Raw genomic sequence first — 19,707 nt, forward strand, 5'->3', positions numbered from 1 at the left:
GAATGATCAAAGGATAAAATCCACGTCAAATTTTTATGAGTTGCCGTCATAAAAAGGTACCTCTGAAGCCATATGTAATGCTCACATTTCATATAGGTCAAGAGTTTTTTGACCAATTATAAAGTGAAGCATCCTATCTTTCGAAAATCGACTCTGTAGAGGTGGACCAGATCCAAGCGACATTGACCCTCTAGAGTCTAGACCAAACACTATCAATCTTCAATGTGGTTCGTGTATTCAACTCGAGATCATCGTTCGAGTTTTACCATAAGAGTTTTGCTGCGTTTCATTTTTTGTGGATCGTTATCAGTCTTAAGTAATCATTCTTGAAATCAATTCAATTCGGTTTCAAAAAGATTTTGAGCTCCTCTTTAGCACACGAACTTACCTCGCAGAAGATCATTATGACATGTAGAGAAGATTGTCCACACGTACACAAAATTAATAGTTATATCAGTGCATTGCCAGGGCTAGTTTTGAAAAAAAATTATTATTGTCAACCAGTAAATACTCATCTTCTTACTGAGAATTGGAGTAAAGAATGAAAAATGGGTACATTCAACTCGCCTGCGATTCAAACGATTCGGGATTATTATAAGAGATGACAGTAAAACATGAGATTCCAGTGCACGAAAAGGTTAAAAAATGAAAGAAGAAGCTAATATTTTCTCTGATATACGTATATATCTCTGATATTCTCATGTTCTTTAAGGGTCTTTCATTCAAGATGTCACTCTTGTTTGAAGATGACGACTTAAAAATCTGTGAGGTGATTGCCTCCCTCGATGGATTAGACCAAGCACGGGTTTCCAGTTCCTTGCTCTTGTTTTGTCATGGTCTTATGATCTACATAAAGAACATCCTCAATCCAGGCAACAATGTTGAATGCTAAGCTTTCTAATACTCTGGAATAGCTTTCCAACACTGCTTGTCCTATATCCTGCATTAGCATATTCAAACATCAAGCATGAAATCAATTTTCGAGTTAAGGAATCGAGAACATTCATATCACTTTCCAGTACGTGCCTTGTTGTATTGGATTTTACTTGAATCCAATGTAGTTTGTGAAAGTCCAGGATATCTTTGCTTCAAACAGAAAAGTAAGGTATTTGCCCTGTCTGCTAAAAGATGATTCTTGTCACATCGATCTATGTCGGATACGAGATCCTTAACCACACCCCAGGATGATTTCGAGTGAGCCACCCACATTTTACGACGCCATGTGTACATAGAGGCTTCGATCTTGTCTGCCAGTTCTAGGGCTTCACGTTCCGAGTTTATGCCGAGTGAGTCAAGAAGATGATCAGCCGAAAACTTCCGTGTGTTGTACATATAGTTGTAGATTGTATCTCCTATGCTTGCTTTCCCGCTCTAGAATCACATTAACAGACAAAATAAACTAGTTTTACAGAAGTTTCTACTTTCCCTTTAGCACGACCGTTTAGAGTTTCGTCTCAAATTTACCTTAGGAAGAGAATCCAAATATGGTTCTGGAACCTGCATTTCAGCAATAATGCCGGTGTTTATAGCCATTGCAGCCTTGTGAATTTGGTTAGCAAAATCGCACTTTTGTCTTAAATGTTTCTTGGATTTTTCAGATAGCCCTTCTGGTGAAATACAAGGAACAGGCAACCACCATTTTCCTTCTTTTCGTAGAGGCCGAGGTTGAAGTATTCTTCTAAAAGACCCGGAATGCGCCGAGTTTCCTGATATCCTGCCCTGATCTGCATACCAGAACTCAGTATCCTCAAAACTGTCCAATATATCCTGTCTCATGCCAAAAATTTCACTTCATTATTCATCTCTCTCGGAAAAAAGGAAAAAGAAAATTTCCCTAGCGTATACACTCATATTTTTTGCTCGCCTAGGAAATGAAGATGGAGTGAACTTTTGTTCTTACTAGGAGCATTGCGTCAAGTTTTTTTAATGCAGGAAGGTTGATGTAAATGTCTGGTCTTGGCCTGCTTGTCATCACCTGTAAGCAGCATTTTCTTGATTTGCTAAAAGAAAGAAAATGGTCTAAAAATGGGGAAAAAGAATGAATTTCACCTCCAAAGTAGTCCCATCTTTTAAATTCTGCAGTGTTGGACTAAATTCTACTATATGATCACAGACAGATAACAGGCAATTCATTTCTCTCTTCCACATCAACTTCTTCTCAAGATTCAAAGGCTCTAATCTTTGATGCTGACCAAATATCGAAGCTGCATCGTAACAAAGTTATATTGAGATCAGACTAAAATTATGGATAAAATGTAGTAGAAAGAACTCGTTATGTGTTTCCCGGTGATCCATAGTCGTCGGATCATTTTCAAGTGCCACATGACATTCAGAAGCGCTGTATATGATCCAGTGGTTATAAGGACACCTAGATCAGTACTCTATTTTCAAGATTTACCGTAGAAGTTGGTTATGGCATTTGAGATGGTGAGAGCAATGGACTCCCCTTTACCACTCCCAGACATATCTTCCCCTAGCAATAGCTTGGCGAATCTCTCCTTCATCAATTCAAAATCTGTAAATTCCAAAAGCTCCAGCTCATGCACACTTGTCATGTGATCAAAACACACTGGTGATTTCAACGAAAATTTATACGAGAAAGAGAAATACTTCACCTAAACCTTGTGTTTCATCGTCCAAACTTCCAAGGTTGTGCTTTCTCACGCTGAATCTTGAAAGTGCCGTTCCATCTGGGGACTTGAGGCCTTTCCAAAAAAGGGGAGAATCTGTCTCAGAAGAGCTAATTTCATCGGCCAGACCGGAGAATGCTGACGTCTCTGAATCAGTCCTGCAGTAGGCGAAAGAATCGCCGCTCAAGATCGAATTACTCGTAATTTCTGTGAATGATTGATCAGCAGAAGATGAAAACTGGAACCCCATATCATCAACCTCATCATACTTTGAAGAGATGCTCTCTATTTCTTGATTTTTTAGCATGTCTATGTCTTGGACAAGAATCTGCAATGCGAAATGTATAATTTGGTTAAGAGCTAGAAAAATCACTTGTTATGGTATATATTACGCAAGATTCTGGCATAATTTCCTACTTAGAAAAAGCAAACAGATAAAATAGGAAAAAAGCTACAAATCCTCCTTAATTCACGATCTTTATAAAAAAAAAAGATCATACGTCATTTTTAACATCAGAACTTGGAATAATTATTCGAAGCTCGCACCAAAATTTCTTTGAAAAGTGATCGGGAGATGGATAAAAATGAAATTTGAATTAAAAATTTGTCTACACAAATAGCAAACAGAGAGAGATGCATACTCTTTATATACACTTTTTGAACGGTGGTTACCGTTTGAAATCGAAACAGTTCCCTCTGCTCTGAATTCTTCTGCAAACTTTACCATGAAATAATAGCCTTTATGTTCTTGCAAGAACACTTTACTGTCGGGATCTTGATTCACTAGCTAATGACACAAGAAATATGCAGTACAGTTCTGATCCCATTTGGTAACTTTGATGAACTTTTATTCAAAAAATCGGAGGAATAACAAGCAACAACTTTAATTCGAAATCGTGGCACGAGCCATGCAATAATCTAGTATATTAGTTGACATTTTGTTAAAAAAAATATATTGTTAGGTTTGTACAATTTTTTTAAATGTTTCTTGACTGTGTATATATTCATTAACATCTAGGGAAGGATGTGTCGGTTAGCTTCAACCATAAAATAAATGCAAGAATCGAGGTTCATTTTTTTCTAGGTATTTGGATATTTAAAGATTTGGATCTTCTGCTGTGGCTGAAAACACAACATCGATGATGTGCTCTTTTCATATGAAATGATCAACTGATTATCTCGTTTCCATCAGCCACAGCATCATGTGTTGTGTTTCAACTACAGTAGAGGATCCAAATCCGATATTTTAATGATTATATATCAGAGATCAAACAGGGGACTAATTTTTAGTTTTAGATTTAATTGGCCAAAAAAAACTCTTTGCTGGGAAATAGTAGATAACTCCAAAATTAAAATTTTCGAGAGGAATCTAGGGAAGGAGGATGTTTTGAATTGAAATTAATCTAGTTTTCTGCCTAACTTTTATATATAATTTGATATTTTTTAAATAAACAAACGAATATAATGTCAATTTATACATTCAAATATTGCATGTTTTTATGTGTATCAATAAAATAACATAAGCTTTGTCTTTCCTAATACATTGATATTTTCTTTAAATTTTAATTCCGTCTCGTATCGATTACCATATCTTTGATGTAGCCGGACAAAATAAATATTATATAAATTCTAACACCTTTATTTTGTTTTCGTGATAGATAATTTATTTTGGAAAATATTTTTTAAGAAGGTCAAAGAATAACTTTAGTACGATGGAGTGAGTCAAACTTGACACTCATCATCGTATACACTCATGTAAGCATGGATACAGTGTCACTCACTTATTGGTTGTATAATTTTTCTGTATTTAATCACATTTGATTAGTGAGTGTTACCTCATCGAAACTCACATAAATATACATAGTTATGAATGTGTAGTATATTAAAATTGTGTATATGTATACATATATACATAACATTCACGATAAACTTAGGATAAAGTTTTGTAACATAGTTCATAGGATTAATATATAATTTTCCATGAACTTATATACAATTTGATAGACGTGCACACCATGATTTGACTTAAACGACCTTTGAACGTGCAATAAGTTAGCAAGTCACTACACAATTCAGGTGAGGAGAATCGAAAGAAAAATTCAAGAATTTTATTTAGAAAATTAAACAAAAAAAAAATTTGTTATTGTTTTTTTGAAAAATAACAGCCGTCTTCCAAAGTCCAAAATTAACAGTGTTCATATGGGTTGTATGATTATTTATCAGCTTTCTAAAAAAATATCAGAGTGAGTCTCATGTGAGACCGTCTCACGGATCTTAATCTGTGAGACGGGTCAACCCTACCCATATTTACAATAAAAAGTAGTACTCTTAGCATAAAAAATAGTAATTTTTCATGGATAACCCAAATAAGAGATCCGTCTCACAAATATGATCCGTGAGACCGTCTCACACAAGTTTTTGCCAAAATATCAAACTTGAGATAATGATGATTATTTATCAATTTCTCTCTTATCCAGTGTACCAAACTATACTTTAGTAGATAATTCAAAAAAATATTTAACCAAGATTCTTTTTCTATCACATTAACTCAATTTAGAAATGTCTAAACGAGTTGCATTATATTTATCGTATTTTTTTTTTAAACGCCCATTGACAATAATTTCCTCTTTTATCTTATTATTTGGTTTTTATTAAATATGAATAAACATTTACAATCAAACTTCTAAAAAAACAAGTTTATTATAATTCTAAATTTGACATTTAGTTTAAACATCCTCATATATTAGATGTCTAAAAACAATAATTAGTCAATAATTGAAAAGGTTTTTTTTTTAAGAGTAAATAAACATTACATTAATGCATAAAATGCCAATAAGAAACAAAATAAGCATTTTAATATGAAAAGGTATAAGCTAAAGAAATAGCATTAAAATATAATTGATTTGCTAAATAGACTTATTTTTACAAAAGAATTTTGCCATGTTTTTAGAGTGAATCTCATGTGAGACCGTCTCACGGATCTTAATATGTGAGACGGGTCAACCCTACCCATATTCACAACAAAAATTAATACTATTAGCATAAAAAGTAATACTTTTCATGGATGACCCAAATAAGATCCGTCTCACAAATATGACCCGTGAGACCGTCTCACACAAATTTTTGTCATGTTTTTATTGATGATATTCTAATAGTTGGATTAGGTTTCCCAAACATTTAGGAACTTCTCTATTATGCACTATCAAATAAAATGTTTTATTAATTTCAAAACATTAAAAATAAATAAAATAACACGGTTTCTGTTATGATATGATTTTAAATATAGATGAATGTCAAGATAAATATCTCAAATCTTATCAAGCTATAAATTTGTATCATGTAGCTATACCCTATAAATAGGTATTTTCAGTTATGAATGAAATAGTTTGACGTCATGATCTAAATTCATTTTTCTCTCTTCTTATTTTCTATTAAATTTAGAGTGGGTCTCATGTGAGACCATCTCACGGATTCTAATCTGTGAGACGGGTCAACTCTACCCATATTCACAATAAAAAGTAATAATCTTAGCATAAAAAATAATAATTTTTCATGAATAATCCAAATAAAAGAGCTGTCTCACAAATACGACCCGTGAGATCTTCTCACACAAGTTTTTGTCTTAAATTTATAACACGATATCAAAACGAATTCTTTATATTTCGAGTTGTTCTCCTAGTTAAGAGTAGAACCTATTATTGAAAATATTATATTTATGATATGGCAAAAAATTATGTGAGACGGTCTCACGGGTCGTATTTTGTGAGACAGATCCTTATTTGGGTCATCCATGAAAAAATATTGTTTTTTATGCTAAAAGTGTTATTTTTTATTGTTAATATCGGTAGGGTTGATCCATCTCACAAATTAGGATCCGTGAGACGGTCTTACATGAGACCCACTTTTATGATATAACAATTGATGCTCTAAAAAGTAGCGCAATTTAAAGTTTTATGTTATGCACATAAAATAGCACAATTTTTAGATTTATATTAATGCTCGTACGACAGTATAGTTTTATACTGGTAGTCTAGCCAGAAACACGAAGGTTTGAGATGTAAGAGTTGTAAATATTTTTGAAGAATATTGCTGAAAATATAGATCAAGATTTAAGACTTTTAAATATTCCCGAAGAACATTAATTAAAGATATAATATTTTTAAATATATCCATATTCCAGAAGAAATGTAGATCATCTAATTTTTTTAAATTTTTCCGAAAAATATAGATCTATATATTCCTGAAAATATTGATTAACACCTAATATCTGTCAATATCTTGAAAATTATTGATCTTAAATATTTTTAAGGAGATTGTTCCACAATAGAATATTTATCAATATTCTGGAAAATTATTGATATAGTATATAAGATTTGTTAATATTCTTTGAGAATATTGATTTACGATTTAGAGATTTGTCGATATTCATAAAGTATTATGAATATTGATATAATATTTAATGTTTGTCAATATTCTTCGAGAATCTAATGTAAGATTCATGATGTAATAATATTATTTAAAAATATTGATTTGATTCATGTTAGAACTTAGAATCATATTTTGTTGTAAATTATCTTGAAGAAATACAATACACTATTTACTAATAATCTGAATAAAATTAATTTAATATGTTTTCAACTGAAGAATTTATCGATGATTTGACAAAAATATGGATTTATTATGTAAATTTTTGTCAAATTATTTCATCAAATCCTATCGAAAACCCATGTCATTCTCATTATATTAATATATATTGCGAACTTTGTTGGAGGAACTTGGTCTCAAGCATCAGATTTAATCATAAAATTGATGCAATTATTATTTATTTTATGTGCATTATAGCTTCAAATTCCATGTTGTTTACCATCGTTTTCTTTGTCCAAATGCGAGATTGGAGTAGAGAAGTCTAATGATGTAAATGAACGCAGCTTGCGAGGAGCTCGACTCGATAAATTTTTTTTGATCTTATCGAACCGAGATCGAACTTGACAATTTTATCAAATCTATATCGAGCTTAATAATATTTTGCTCGTGAGCCTGTTCGCGAGTTCCAGTTCGACTCGTTTATTGTTCGCAACATGTTCGTTTATATGTCTCGAAAGCTCAAGCTCAAAAATTGGCTCGTCTATCAGGTTCGAACCTGGCTCGTCTACATATTCGTGAATATGCGCGTCTATGTGGGTTGTGAGCTCCAGCTCGACTCATTTATTGAGTTAACAAATAAAAATATTAATAATAATTCATATGTAGGGATTTGATTATTTGAACATAATACATTGTTCAAAGAAATATGAATTTACACCACATAGTCACAATTATATTTTTTTATTTAATTTGCAAATCATTATGCTAAAATGTTTTTTAAAACACAATAAACAAAACGACATAACATACATGCATCAACTTATTATTTTCTCATCCAAAATTTACACAATTAAATTATATGCGCGTTGAGTAAATTTACAAATTATTATGCTAAAATATTATTTAAAAACTATCATAATCAATTAAATTACACTCAACAAAGACATAACGACTAATTTGTTTAAAAGGACCGAACATATTAAAATAACATGAACTTACACTACTAAGTCGATGGCAAATTTGAATAAACTTGTATATATTTGTCTTAAACATTTTTGAAAAACTAGCATAATAAATAAATAAAATATGATCCAAATATTATAATGTATTGCCACACTGGCATATCTAGAAAAACTTTATTAAATTATTATATATAATGAAGAGAATACATAGAATAATAATATAAATTTATAGGTTTATATTGATAAAATTCGGAATATCATTAATAAAATAAAATTTAATCAAATTTTATTATCATTTATGTGACAGATCTACATGCGAAGTTATTGCGTATATCAACTTATAAGAAATCCGGGTACAAGATTGGAATGAAGAAGTGTAATGAGTTCAAATGACGAGTAGTCTAACTTTTACCTTTTCTTTTTTTGTCTATGATTTTTTTACGGGTGGTTTTTCATAACAAGATTTTTAACGAGACAATTAACAAGTAAAAAGTGATTACTTCGTAATTTTCTTTCGTTGGATCGGTTTTTGCCCCATTAGATTTTTCTTAGTAAAATTTTATCGAAGAACATTCATGGACGACAGAACATCCAAAAAAAAATATCAATTGTTGTACTATATTTCTTCCTCTCTGGATTTGTTTACTCTACTAGGTTTTAGTGTCCATGCAATTGAGTCTTCATGAAGCCCCCAAACAATCGTCTTACCAAACATAAATAATTAGTAAGGGAGTGTTATGATATGATTTTACATATCTCAATCTTATCTATCTACATATTTGTATCTTATAATTATACTTTATAAAAAAGCGTTTTCAGTCATGAACGAATTAGATCCTTTTCTTTCTTCTTATTTAAATTTATAACATTTGACCAATATTTAGTGGTTGAAGGCCTGATTGTATTTGGGCTCTCGATGTAGAGTAGGTGTTTTGTGAGACGGTCTAACGAATCTTTATTTGTGAGACAGTCTAACGAATCTTTATTTGTGAGACATATCAACTCTACTGATATTCACAATAAAAAATAATACTCTTAGCATAAAAAGTAATATTTTTTATAGATGACTCAAATAATAGATTTGTCTCACAAAATACCACTCATGAGACAGTCTCATACAAGTTTTTTCCTCCAATTATAATATTCAATTGGCCCAATAAATGTTTGAATTTTATATTCTACTTGAGTAGGCCTGGATATTCGATCCAAGTTTTAAAACTTAGCCCAAAATTTCGCAGCCCTATATCCGATTATCATTTTTGAGATATATATATATATATATATATATATATATATATATATATATATATATATATATATATATATATATATATATATATATATGATAGATAATTTTTATTTTTATTTACTAAATATGTCAACAATTTTTTTAAAATATTTTTTTCTCAACTATTCTGATTTGTATTCGTAACTCATGTCACTGCGAGTCTGCTATCTCATTCATTTATCTTAAACTTAGTTTTATAATTATTTAAATTAAAACCTATGATGAAATAATTTTAAATATAATAATTTCATTATTTTTAACATTCCTGAGGTTTTTATTATTAATTTATTTCACATTATTTATTGTTATTATTACTTTATTATAATTAATACTCGTATTTTATTTGATTTATTAATTATATAAAAATTAAGAATAGTATTAAAAAAAATAAAGTTTCATGTATTTTATTTAAAACAAAAAATAATAATTAAAAAAAAAATTAAAAAAAATTAACAGGAGCGGCTAGAGCTGAGACCCCCCGACACCTCGTTGTGTAAACATTATCATTTGTTTCCTCTAAATTGTGTTACATTTTGTTCAAATACACCACATTTGCACACATTATTAAAAATTAAATGCACCAAAAATCATGTAGAAACAAAATATAATAAATCTCAAACAAAATATTTTATTCATTTATTTTTTTTAAGTATCTTATTTGTGATATATTGTGTTATGAATATGACAAAAATTTGTGTAAGACGGTCTCACGGATCATATTTGTGAGACGAATCTCTTATTTGGGTCACTCATGAAAAAGTATAATTTTTTATGCTAAGAATATTACTTTTTATTGTGAATATAAGTAAGATTGACTCATCTCATAGATTATGATAAATTTTAATAATTTTTAAAATATTTTATTTGAGGAGGATGTACCGTGATTCAGAGCATAGATGGAGCTGAGGATCACGTGCCCTAAGTTGATTTGTGCCCCTGATTATAATTTTTTAAGTTTTTTATATATATTTTGTGAAATGTTTATATTATCTATTATATTTTATTAAAATTGAAGACATGATAATAACAGTGTAGAATGTATATCAATTTTTTCTTTCAACTTTACTTTTACATGATATTAATATTATATTTTTTAAAAAAAATTCAACACACATTTTTATTTTTATTTTTTTATTTCAATAATTCAAATATCAATTTAGTTTTTTCATAATTTGTCAAATTTCAATTTAATCTATTGATAATGATAAAAAGAATTATACCTTATAATAACTAATTTATTTCAGAAATCTCATATATATATATACACAAAAAACCACACATTTTGGAATGGTCCCACACAATTTTCGTGAGTGGGTCCATCTAAAGCACGTGCAATTCGTGTGAGCCGCACGTCTGAGGATAAGGCTCCAAACGCGTGCCAACTCCTTTCACACGCTTCCCTCGTGCCAAACCTACCACCACCGTCACCGCCACTCCTTTTTCTCCTCCGCCGTGTCGCCGCCGTGAAATCCGCTCATCTCTAAAAGCACTGGTGGTAGCATTCGAATTCCACAATTTCACTTTCTTACTCTCTTCCAGTTGTCTTGTCAGAGCATTCCGGCAAGCTCGCCGCTTTCTTAACTGGCGGTAAGTTTGCACCCCTGGATCTTGGTTTGGTTTTTTGTGGAGCGGTGTCGTTTAGATCTGAATCTTTAGGATGTGAGACGATATCAGAACGTGTTCTTCTACTGTAATTGAGGTGTTATTTCTCACAAAAGCTGAATTTTATTGCAAAGAAAAACAACGGGAATATCGATAGCTTTCGCTGATTTTATTTATGTGAAGTTAAATTGTTGTCAAATGTCTTGTTTTGCTATCTGTTCTAATTTTACAACAGATTTCTAAAAGCCATCCATATAACACTGAGCTAGCATAGCGATGCATTTTGTATTTAGAGTTAAACAAATTCAAGATATCACATTCTTCAAACGGCAATATAGAAAGTCCAGAAGTTCGATATTTCAATTTCCTTCGGTTCCCATTTGAGTGCATGTTCAAGATACGATGGAGCTTTTGTTTATTTATCTACTAAACCCATGTATTTTTCTGATGACAAACTCGGTGTTTACTGTAGATATTTTGTTTCAGATAATTCTGAGCCAGCCAGCGGGATTATTTGATCACAAACATATGCGTTCGCTTTCCAGGGACAATATGTCATTAACACATGACAGATATGGTGCGAGATATGGAACCTGATCCTTGTCTGCTAAAATAGAAGATAACCCAGAGAAATAGAAAATTCTGTAAAAGATATTGCAGCAGGGATGCAGAGATTTGCAGCTAGCGAAGAAGATGACGATGAAATGGGAATGGATGTGAAAGAGGAAGATGAAGATGATGATGACGACGACGATGACGACGACGACGAAGAGAAGAACATGGGTACACCCACGGTGGTTGGTGTTGATGTGGGCATTGTATCTACGAGTGGTAACAAAAGGTTTAAGCAGCATCAGCTATATCAAGATCAACCAACTCCTCAGGGAGGAGGGTCTCGAAGGTGTAGGCCACAGGAAGAGAAAGAAAGAACAAAGCTTCGAGAGCGACAACGCAGAGCAATCACAGCAAAGATTTTGGCTGGGCTTCGAAGACATGGGAACTATAATCTTAGAGTTAGAGCTGACATTAATGATGTCATAGCTGCTTTGGCAAGGGAAGCAGGTTGGGTCGTTCTTCCCGATGGAACCACCTTCCCTTCCAGACCACAGGTATCTACTAATCTGGTTGTGCATAATATATTCATTTGTCCCTTGGTGGATTTTGAATTGTGAACGTCAATATTTCTCAGCCACTTATAGATCAGCATGTTGGTGACATCACTTGCATCCGTTTGCCTATGACTATTTTTATGTGGGCATGATTAAATAATTTTAGATGTACAATTGGATTCAGTCTCTGCTCCCTTATCATATGTGGCATTATTATGTCAAGGTCATGGGATACTTTGTTGGTGCATTTCCGCTCCCCCCGCACCCCACACATTTTATCCTTGTCTGAGTATTATAGTGTTGTGATCCCACATTATCATCCTCCCACGCCAAGAGGTGAGCATGTTTAACATAGTGCATGAATGTTTACTTTGGCTGCTGCAGACATATGTACATTCATGCCTATCTTTCAATCACACAATTATTTGTTCAACATCTCCAGGGAGCAAGACCTACCGTCGCGCCAAGTGCCACAGTGACTTCATCCTCTACACATATGCCGGTGCTACATAGTTCACCTCCTTCCTTGAGAGGCATCCCCCCTGGCCATCAAAACACGGCTGATCATAATGCATCTCACATGAAAGGAGTTTTTTTGCCCAGTTCTCCTTACGATGTATCCCCAGTTGACAGATCCCAGACTTCATCCATTATTGGAGACGAAGGAGACATGCAGAATGATCCTCTCCTTGGAGGTCCCATCAATGCAGTTGACAACAGGCAGGTCAGATTTTTGGCTTCCTGAAATCAAATTGTTTCCTTCCCAGTAGTTTTCTTCTTAGGCTCTGAAAATTGTCTCGATTATGATCACGATAATTTCAGAAGTAATTATCGAAAGAAAAAAGTAAGCTTTTCAATTTTCAAACCAAATGCTGTTAGTTACTTTCATGAATTTAATATGTAAAACAGCATGTCTTATTTTTTCCTCTACAGTGTTTTTTTTTAAAAAAAATTTGGGATCTTTTCACTCACCCTGGTCTCTCTGATACTTCTGTAACGATTTTCCGTTATAAATTGTCTAGATCGTCGACATACACACAAAGTCGCAGGAGCATGATTTTACTGGCACTCCCCATGTTCCAGTTTATATCATGTTGCCAGTGAGTTCTCTGAGTCTACCAACATTATACTTTTTCTGTATTTTTCAAGTTCTTGTCCTGCCTTCATACCTTTATTGTAAATTTGTCTTCGATTGTTTGTCCATTTGTAGTTTTTAATTTTTACATAATATTCAAGTTAATGGTGTCAGCTGGGTGTCATCAATATGAAGTGCGAGCTTGTTGATCCGGATGGTCTGGTGAAGCAACTGAAAGTCTTGAAGTCGATCAATGTGGATGGTGTTGTGGTGGATTGTTGGTGGGGTGTTGTCGAAGCTCATGCACCCCAAGAATATAACTGGAATGGCTACAAGAGGTTGTTTCAAATTGTGCAAGAGCTGAAAATGAAGTTACAAGTTAGTTCTTCTATTCCTGACTACTTCACATTTAGCCAGTAGATGTTTTTTGTGGCATTCTTACCTTTGTGTATCTCTATCTGATGTTAATGTCAGTCTTCATAGATTGTACAATTAGCTTGGTCGATTTTATATCTGTTGGATGACATAATTCTATCGTTCTTCACTTTTCAGGGTCTTTCTCAAAGAGTATCCTTCATGCTTTTATTATGTATGTATGATGAGTTTCCCCGGATGATGCACAAATTCTTATATTTACTGGATGGTCCCATCTACTTGTCCCTGTATAGATCATGTAATACCTGCATAGCTGCATTGATTAACTGATCGTGTGAAACAGAAAACAATGACTTTTGTTGGACAATTTTCCTGTGCATCAGAAAGTGATTAATTTTTATCCAAAACATCACAAAATTTCCAGGAAAGATGATGAATTTTTATGCACAAACTTAATGGAATGTTTTTGCAATTTGGATTGCTGCGGAACTGTTGAAACAACCTGGGGTGATGATCATCCATACATGATCTCATCCGGGAAAAAATATTAGATAACTGAAAGTTGTACATGCTATCATGGTCACTGGTCACATCATGGTTAATAATTTTTTGGCTAAAATGGTGCTTCCAAAATATCTACATAGTCAATAATGCGATGGCTGCTGTAAGAATGTTGGCTGTTAGTTGGCAATAAAACATTGACTGCTTGATGAAGTGAGTGCGATGGTCACATCATGGTTAATAATTTTTTGGCTAAAATGGTGCTTCCAAAACATCTACGTAGTCAATAATGCGATGGCTGCTGTAAGAATGTTGGCTGTTAGTTGGCAATAAAACATTGACTGCTTGATGAAGTGAGTGCGATGGTCACATCATGGTTAATAATTTTTTGGCTAAAATGGTGCTTCCAAAACATCTACGTAGTCAATAATGTGATGGCTGCTGTAAGAATGTTGGCTGTTAGTTGGCAATAAAACATTGACTGCTTGATGAAGTGAGTGTGTTGCAGTACTACATTGATTAATTTCCTGTTGCTTTCATAGTTTTCTTTTGAACTTCTACGAAAAATATTATAGTTTTTTTCCTAAACAAAAAACAGGTTCTGATGTCTTTTCATGAATGTGGAGGAAATGTCGGGGATGATGTTTGTATTGCATTGCCTCACTGGGTGGCTGAAATTGGTCGAAGCAATCCAGACATATTTTTCACCGACAGATTGGGAAGGCGAAACACCGAGTGTTTGTCTTGGGGTGTTGATAAGGAAAGAGTATTGAGAGGACGAACGGCTGCAGAGGTAACTAATTAACATTTTCAATGTTTGTGATCTCTCTATATTTTTTCATTGGAAAGTTTTAGAGTCTAGGAGGTTTGTGCCCTTGCTATGCTCATGTTCTTGATAACTTTACTCTTTTAGCAGTCTAGGAGATCTGAAGTTATTATTAGTGAACAGTTCAAGATTTATCTTGTTTATTTCTTGCATTTTTACTGACTATTATCAAGAATCCGAGGTTTTAATGCTTTGCTCATTAATTTTTGGTGATTAGTGTCATTAAGAGCATAAAAATTTGTTTGTGCGTGCTAGATATTTCAGATTAAAAGATTGATGATTTGATCCTAAAAGAAAATATTTGGCTTCCTGCTTTCCCATTTTGATTCATATTTTTCATTAGCTTTGAGGTTGCCATGTTCCTCTTATAAATTCTCTTATTGATAGTCACCTCCTCAAGTTTGCCTCAATTAATTTTTTTGTTTCATAATTTTGAAAATTTATGTAGGTCTACTTTGATTTTATGAGAAGCTTTCGGGTTGAGTTTGATGAGTTTTTTGAGAATGGTATCATATCTATGATAGTAATCGGACTTGGTCCATGTGGAGAGCTGAGATACCCTTCTACTCCAGTGAAGCATGGTTGGAGATATCCTGGTATTGGCGAATTTCAGGTAATGTAAGATATACCAATTTCATACAAAATGCAGCCTTCAGGATTTTAGGCGCCCCACAGACCACCTCTCTCTCTGCCTCTATCTCTTTGATGACAAGACACTAGCATATGTTTGGGCATGGACAATTCATGACCAAGAATATTGACTTTTATCTCTTTTCTTTCGTGTACGTGGTTGGGCGCAGGGCATGCAAAATTTAGAAAATGGTGCTACTAACCAAAATATTGTTCTGTGTAAACTTTGCCAATGCAATACTGGGCATTGTAACCATTTTTTTCTGCCTTTTCAGTGCTATGATCAGTATATGTTGAAAAGCTTGCGGAAAGCAGCTGAACTAAGAGGACACTCTTTTTGGGCACGAGGGCCTGATAATACCGGTTTCTATAATTCCCGGCCTCAGGAAACAGGATTTTTCTGTGATGGTGGAGATTATGATGGCTATTATGGCAGGTTTTTCCTTAGATGGTACTCTCAGGTTTTAGTTGATCATTGTGATCGAGTGCTTTCTCTGGCTAAATTAGCTTTTGAAGAAACCTGCATTGCTACAAAGGTGAGTTGGCCCAAAGTTACAGTCTGTCGTATTATTCAATGTTTCGGCAGACCTTAATTTATATACCACACTGGCTTTCTTTTTACCATCCATCATACAAAGAAACTTTTTTATTAGATATTTTATGTCTCTTTCAGTTCTTAGATAATATTTGGTATAGTGCTCTTTTTTTGTGACTCCATGCATTGGCTCAGTCAGGTTTTTTTTCATTCCCCCACATAGTTTTGTCAATCATCGGACAATTTTATTGTTTAGTTGCAGCATTTGTTATTTACTCTTTACTATCACGTTTCTGGAAGATTTTCTAAGTTCATTTTATGCATGTAATTCTGGAGTTGTGCATGACCAAATTGTATAGTTTAATTGACTTAAACTGAAGTTGACTCATGCAAGATATAATAATATTTTTCTTTATAAGCAGCTATCAGGTATTCATTGGTGGTACAAGACTGCTAGTCATGCTGCTGAATTAACTGCTGGATTCTATAATTCGTGCAACCGTGATGGCTATGTTTCTGTTATGGCAATGCTAAAGAGGCATGGGGCTACTTTGTGCTTTATGTCGTCTGAAATTGGCATGTTTGATAATCATGTGAATTTCTCGGAAGCTTCGGCTGATCCTGAGGGTTTGGCTTGGCAAGTTAGTATTCCTGAATTGATATCATAATTTGAATCACATCATGCTCCTTGGTTTTGCAACATAAAATCTTCATTGCATTAGCCAGTTTATTTTCCATGTCAGAGTATGCTATTATCATTTTGAGTATGCATAATATTCTTTGAAATATCATATAGTAACATCTAGTCACCAATTTAGGTGTTGAATGCTGCCTGGGATGGTTGCATACCAGTTGCCGGTGAGAATTCTCTTTCCTGCCATGACAGGGAAGGCTATAACTATTTATTGGATAAGGCAAAGCCCGTCAGTGATCCAGATGGGAGGCATTTTTCCTCTTTTACTTATCTGAGGCTCAGTCAACTTCTTTTCGAGCCACAGAAATTCATAGAATTTGAACGATTTGTCAAGAGGATGCATGGTAATGTTACTACTACTTTTTTTATTCATTCTATTAATTCATCCGTATTTTGACTTGATTAACACTTGCATATTTTATATCTTGGCGAATAGCTTGTGTTTAGACTTGGGTGGGTATATGTTGGATTTGAACCTTTCCTGTGTTCCAGATCATTGATCTTTTGAACTTGCACCTTCCTTATAGTTTATTCTATAAAAACACTTAGAACCATACATTTGGCATTGTTGTGATGCCCAAAAATTTTTCTGCATCTTGTCAATAATGGTAGGAAATACACTTGAGGGGATGCAAAAGGTTGTGTCATTTATAAAAGAAGTTGAGCTCCATTATGCAACAGTGGTGGAAATGCACACGAACCTAATATGTCATTCAGTGTCTGTAAGAAAATATGAAGCATTGATAGAGTTTTTTTTTTATGAATTTAATGCAGTATTTTTAGGAATACAGGGAAGTGGGAAAAAGTTTATTTAAAATCAATGATTGTGTTGAGAGATGTGAAACCGGGAAATATCTTATCTGTAGAAGAGAATACAAAAGTTGGTTGTGTTCTTGGTTTCTATCTTGGGGACAGAAAATAAAGAAACGAAATGAAGCCGAAAGAGAGTTAAATACCAAGTTGTAACATACATGAATTGTATCTGGTAATAATTAATAAAGAAGTTGGTATATAATGGTCATCTAACAAACTTAGCAAGAGAAAATATATAAATAAACAAATATGATTGTAGTTATAATTGCTGGACAAGAACAAGCTTGAATCGAGCTGCCACCCATGCTATTGTAGTTAATGACGACAATTCTATTTGCATCCTATATCATCATGCCGTGAAATGCCCCTGGTAGTATTGACATCTTTCTCATCTCTATTGCAGGAGAACCCGTCCTCGAATATCAGACGTAGTTCGAAACACCAGATAGTATTTAATTACATTAATTAGGCACGCATCTGTGAGAAAAACGAAACAATCATCATTCGTACTATGATACTTCATCAGTGTCAATCAAGGTAGGCTAACAGATTCACCTGATATCTGTAGAATTTGTTGCTAATGTTATATTTCATGCATGGAGTAATGAAGCTTAAATTGTGCAGATTGGCTTAAAACGAAATACGCCACAATCACCACTAGATTCTATACTTTCTATTTGGAATAGTGTTTCATCTTTGTAGATGGGCAATGCAATTCTATATGAAACATGAAAATTGTTGGTAGACTTGTATGACTCGACTATCTAACCATTCCTAGTGTATGTTTCATCTTGTCTTTCATGTGTATTCCATGTTAAATTTGGTATGCGCCTGTGGGTTTGGGCCAATGTTGGAGAAGTATCAAGTATACATCATGGGGGAAATTATATCCATGCTCACTGAGGTTTTGTGTAGGAGATCACATACACTTATGTGGTTTGAATATGTACTATATAGCTCTCTCTTTTTTTTTTTTTTTTTTTTTTGTGTATTCTCACTCCTATACTTAAATGTATTTGACATTTCTTTGTATGTTATAACTTATAATTTTACATTTGATAAGAGAGATGAACGTCAAATATACTAAATACATGAGAAATGAATGCAAATGGCCCTACTAATTATTATGTAGTCACATTAAAATTTATTCTTAGTAATGACATTGGCATAAAAAATAATGAAAAGGGAACTTTCTCAAACCAAGTAGAATCATATTTACCTTTCTTGATCCAACTAGATTTCCCACTTCTCCGGGGGAGACGTATTAGTTGGTGGAATATGTGAGATATTAACTCATGTTTAGAAGTTTTACTATTCTTACAAAATTCTTCACACGAGTTTGTTATACAAAATTTGTCCAGTGTTGTTTATCTAATTAATGTGATTTGTAAACTAGTGTGTTAATACGAAAGTTTACCCAATGTGCACTGAAAAGTAACGATTATGGATTATCACGTCGTAAAAAAAAGTTATAAATAAAGACTTCCCCTCAAATGTTTAATTCCCTGTATCAATTTTATTGGATCGTTGCTTGGCAATTCGACCCAAGAGTTGTGATGAAATTTAATTTTTTTTGAAGATAAGTGATGAAATTTAATTTTTTTGATTTTTTTTTTGTTTGATTGATCAATCAAGAATTGGAATAAGAGATTACGTTAAACATCTTATGAAAGATCCAGTAACCTAAAAGAAAAAAGGCATTTCAAAGTAACAAATTGATATTCCCGTATAAAACATAGAAGATTAAAAAAAAAGTTTCAATGTTGAAAGTATATTGGAAATCAACGTCGAAAGATTTGGTGGTTTTCATGATTAAATTACATTCTGGAAAGTGACACTTGGGAATAATAATAAGATGCAATTTAATCATTAGTGTTCATTTTCATATATCAATTGAAATTTAAGCATTAATGTGTATTTAATCCATAATAAAACTGATAAAAATTAGGAATTTTGTTTCCACGTTACATTTATTTATTTATTTTTAAATGTGTGAGACAAGATTGTGGAGCTAATACCTAACTCGAAGATAATATCTTTTGTTCAGTTGTTTATGTTAAAAGATCAACGAATCAAACGACTC

The 19,707-nt window shown here is 33.0% G+C and overlaps 3 protein-coding genes across 7 annotated transcripts in view; 1 reads left to right on the plus strand and 2 right to left on the minus strand.

Annotated features, from left to right (window-relative positions):
- The window catches only part of LOC140826601 (uncharacterized), a 54,638-nt gene that overhangs the window by 27,372 nt on the left and 7,559 nt on the right, over positions 1 to 19,707 (minus strand). The window lies entirely within an intron of this gene.
- Positions 589 to 3,528, minus strand: LOC140826589 (rop guanine nucleotide exchange factor 3-like). Its single transcript, XM_073188998.1, has 8 exons — positions 3,272 to 3,528; positions 2,616 to 2,958; positions 2,399 to 2,515; positions 2,050 to 2,204; positions 1,901 to 1,975; positions 1,465 to 1,767; positions 1,027 to 1,371; positions 589 to 940 (listed from the first exon to the last, which is right to left on the minus strand). The coding sequence occupies exons 2-8, from the start codon at positions 2,935 to 2,937 to the stop codon at positions 791 to 793; spliced, it is 1,467 nt and encodes a 488-aa protein (XP_073045099.1). The 5' UTR covers positions 2,938 to 2,958; positions 3,272 to 3,528; the 3' UTR covers positions 589 to 790.
- LOC140826588 (beta-amylase 7-like) lies at positions 10,793 to 18,431 on the plus strand. Of its 5 annotated transcripts, XR_012116841.1 has the most exons (13): positions 10,793 to 11,051; positions 11,553 to 12,175; positions 12,618 to 12,899; positions 13,198 to 13,275; positions 13,425 to 13,628; positions 13,803 to 13,817; positions 14,725 to 14,919; positions 15,401 to 15,565; positions 15,858 to 16,118; positions 16,540 to 16,758; positions 16,936 to 17,155; positions 18,028 to 18,161; positions 18,249 to 18,431. XR_012116841.1 is itself a non-coding variant. In XM_073188993.1 (12 exons), the coding sequence occupies exons 2-12, from the start codon at positions 11,732 to 11,734 to the stop codon at positions 18,054 to 18,056; spliced, it is 2,112 nt and encodes a 703-aa protein (XP_073045094.1). In that variant the 5' UTR covers positions 10,793 to 11,051; positions 11,553 to 11,731; the 3' UTR covers positions 18,057 to 18,431. The 5 variants fall into 5 exon arrangements, 4 of the variants coding, with proteins under 4 accessions (XP_073045094.1, XP_073045098.1, XP_073045095.1 ...); XM_073188993.1 differs by having other exon boundaries at positions 18,028 to 18,431; XM_073188994.1 differs by having other exon boundaries at positions 10,795 to 11,051; positions 11,539 to 12,175; positions 18,028 to 18,431.

The sequence above is a fragment of the Primulina eburnea genome, chromosome 3 (assembly GCF_022965805.1).
Source record: "Primulina eburnea isolate SZY01 chromosome 3, ASM2296580v1, whole genome shotgun sequence".
Lineage (NCBI taxonomy): Eukaryota > Viridiplantae > Streptophyta > Magnoliopsida > Lamiales > Gesneriaceae > Primulina > Primulina eburnea.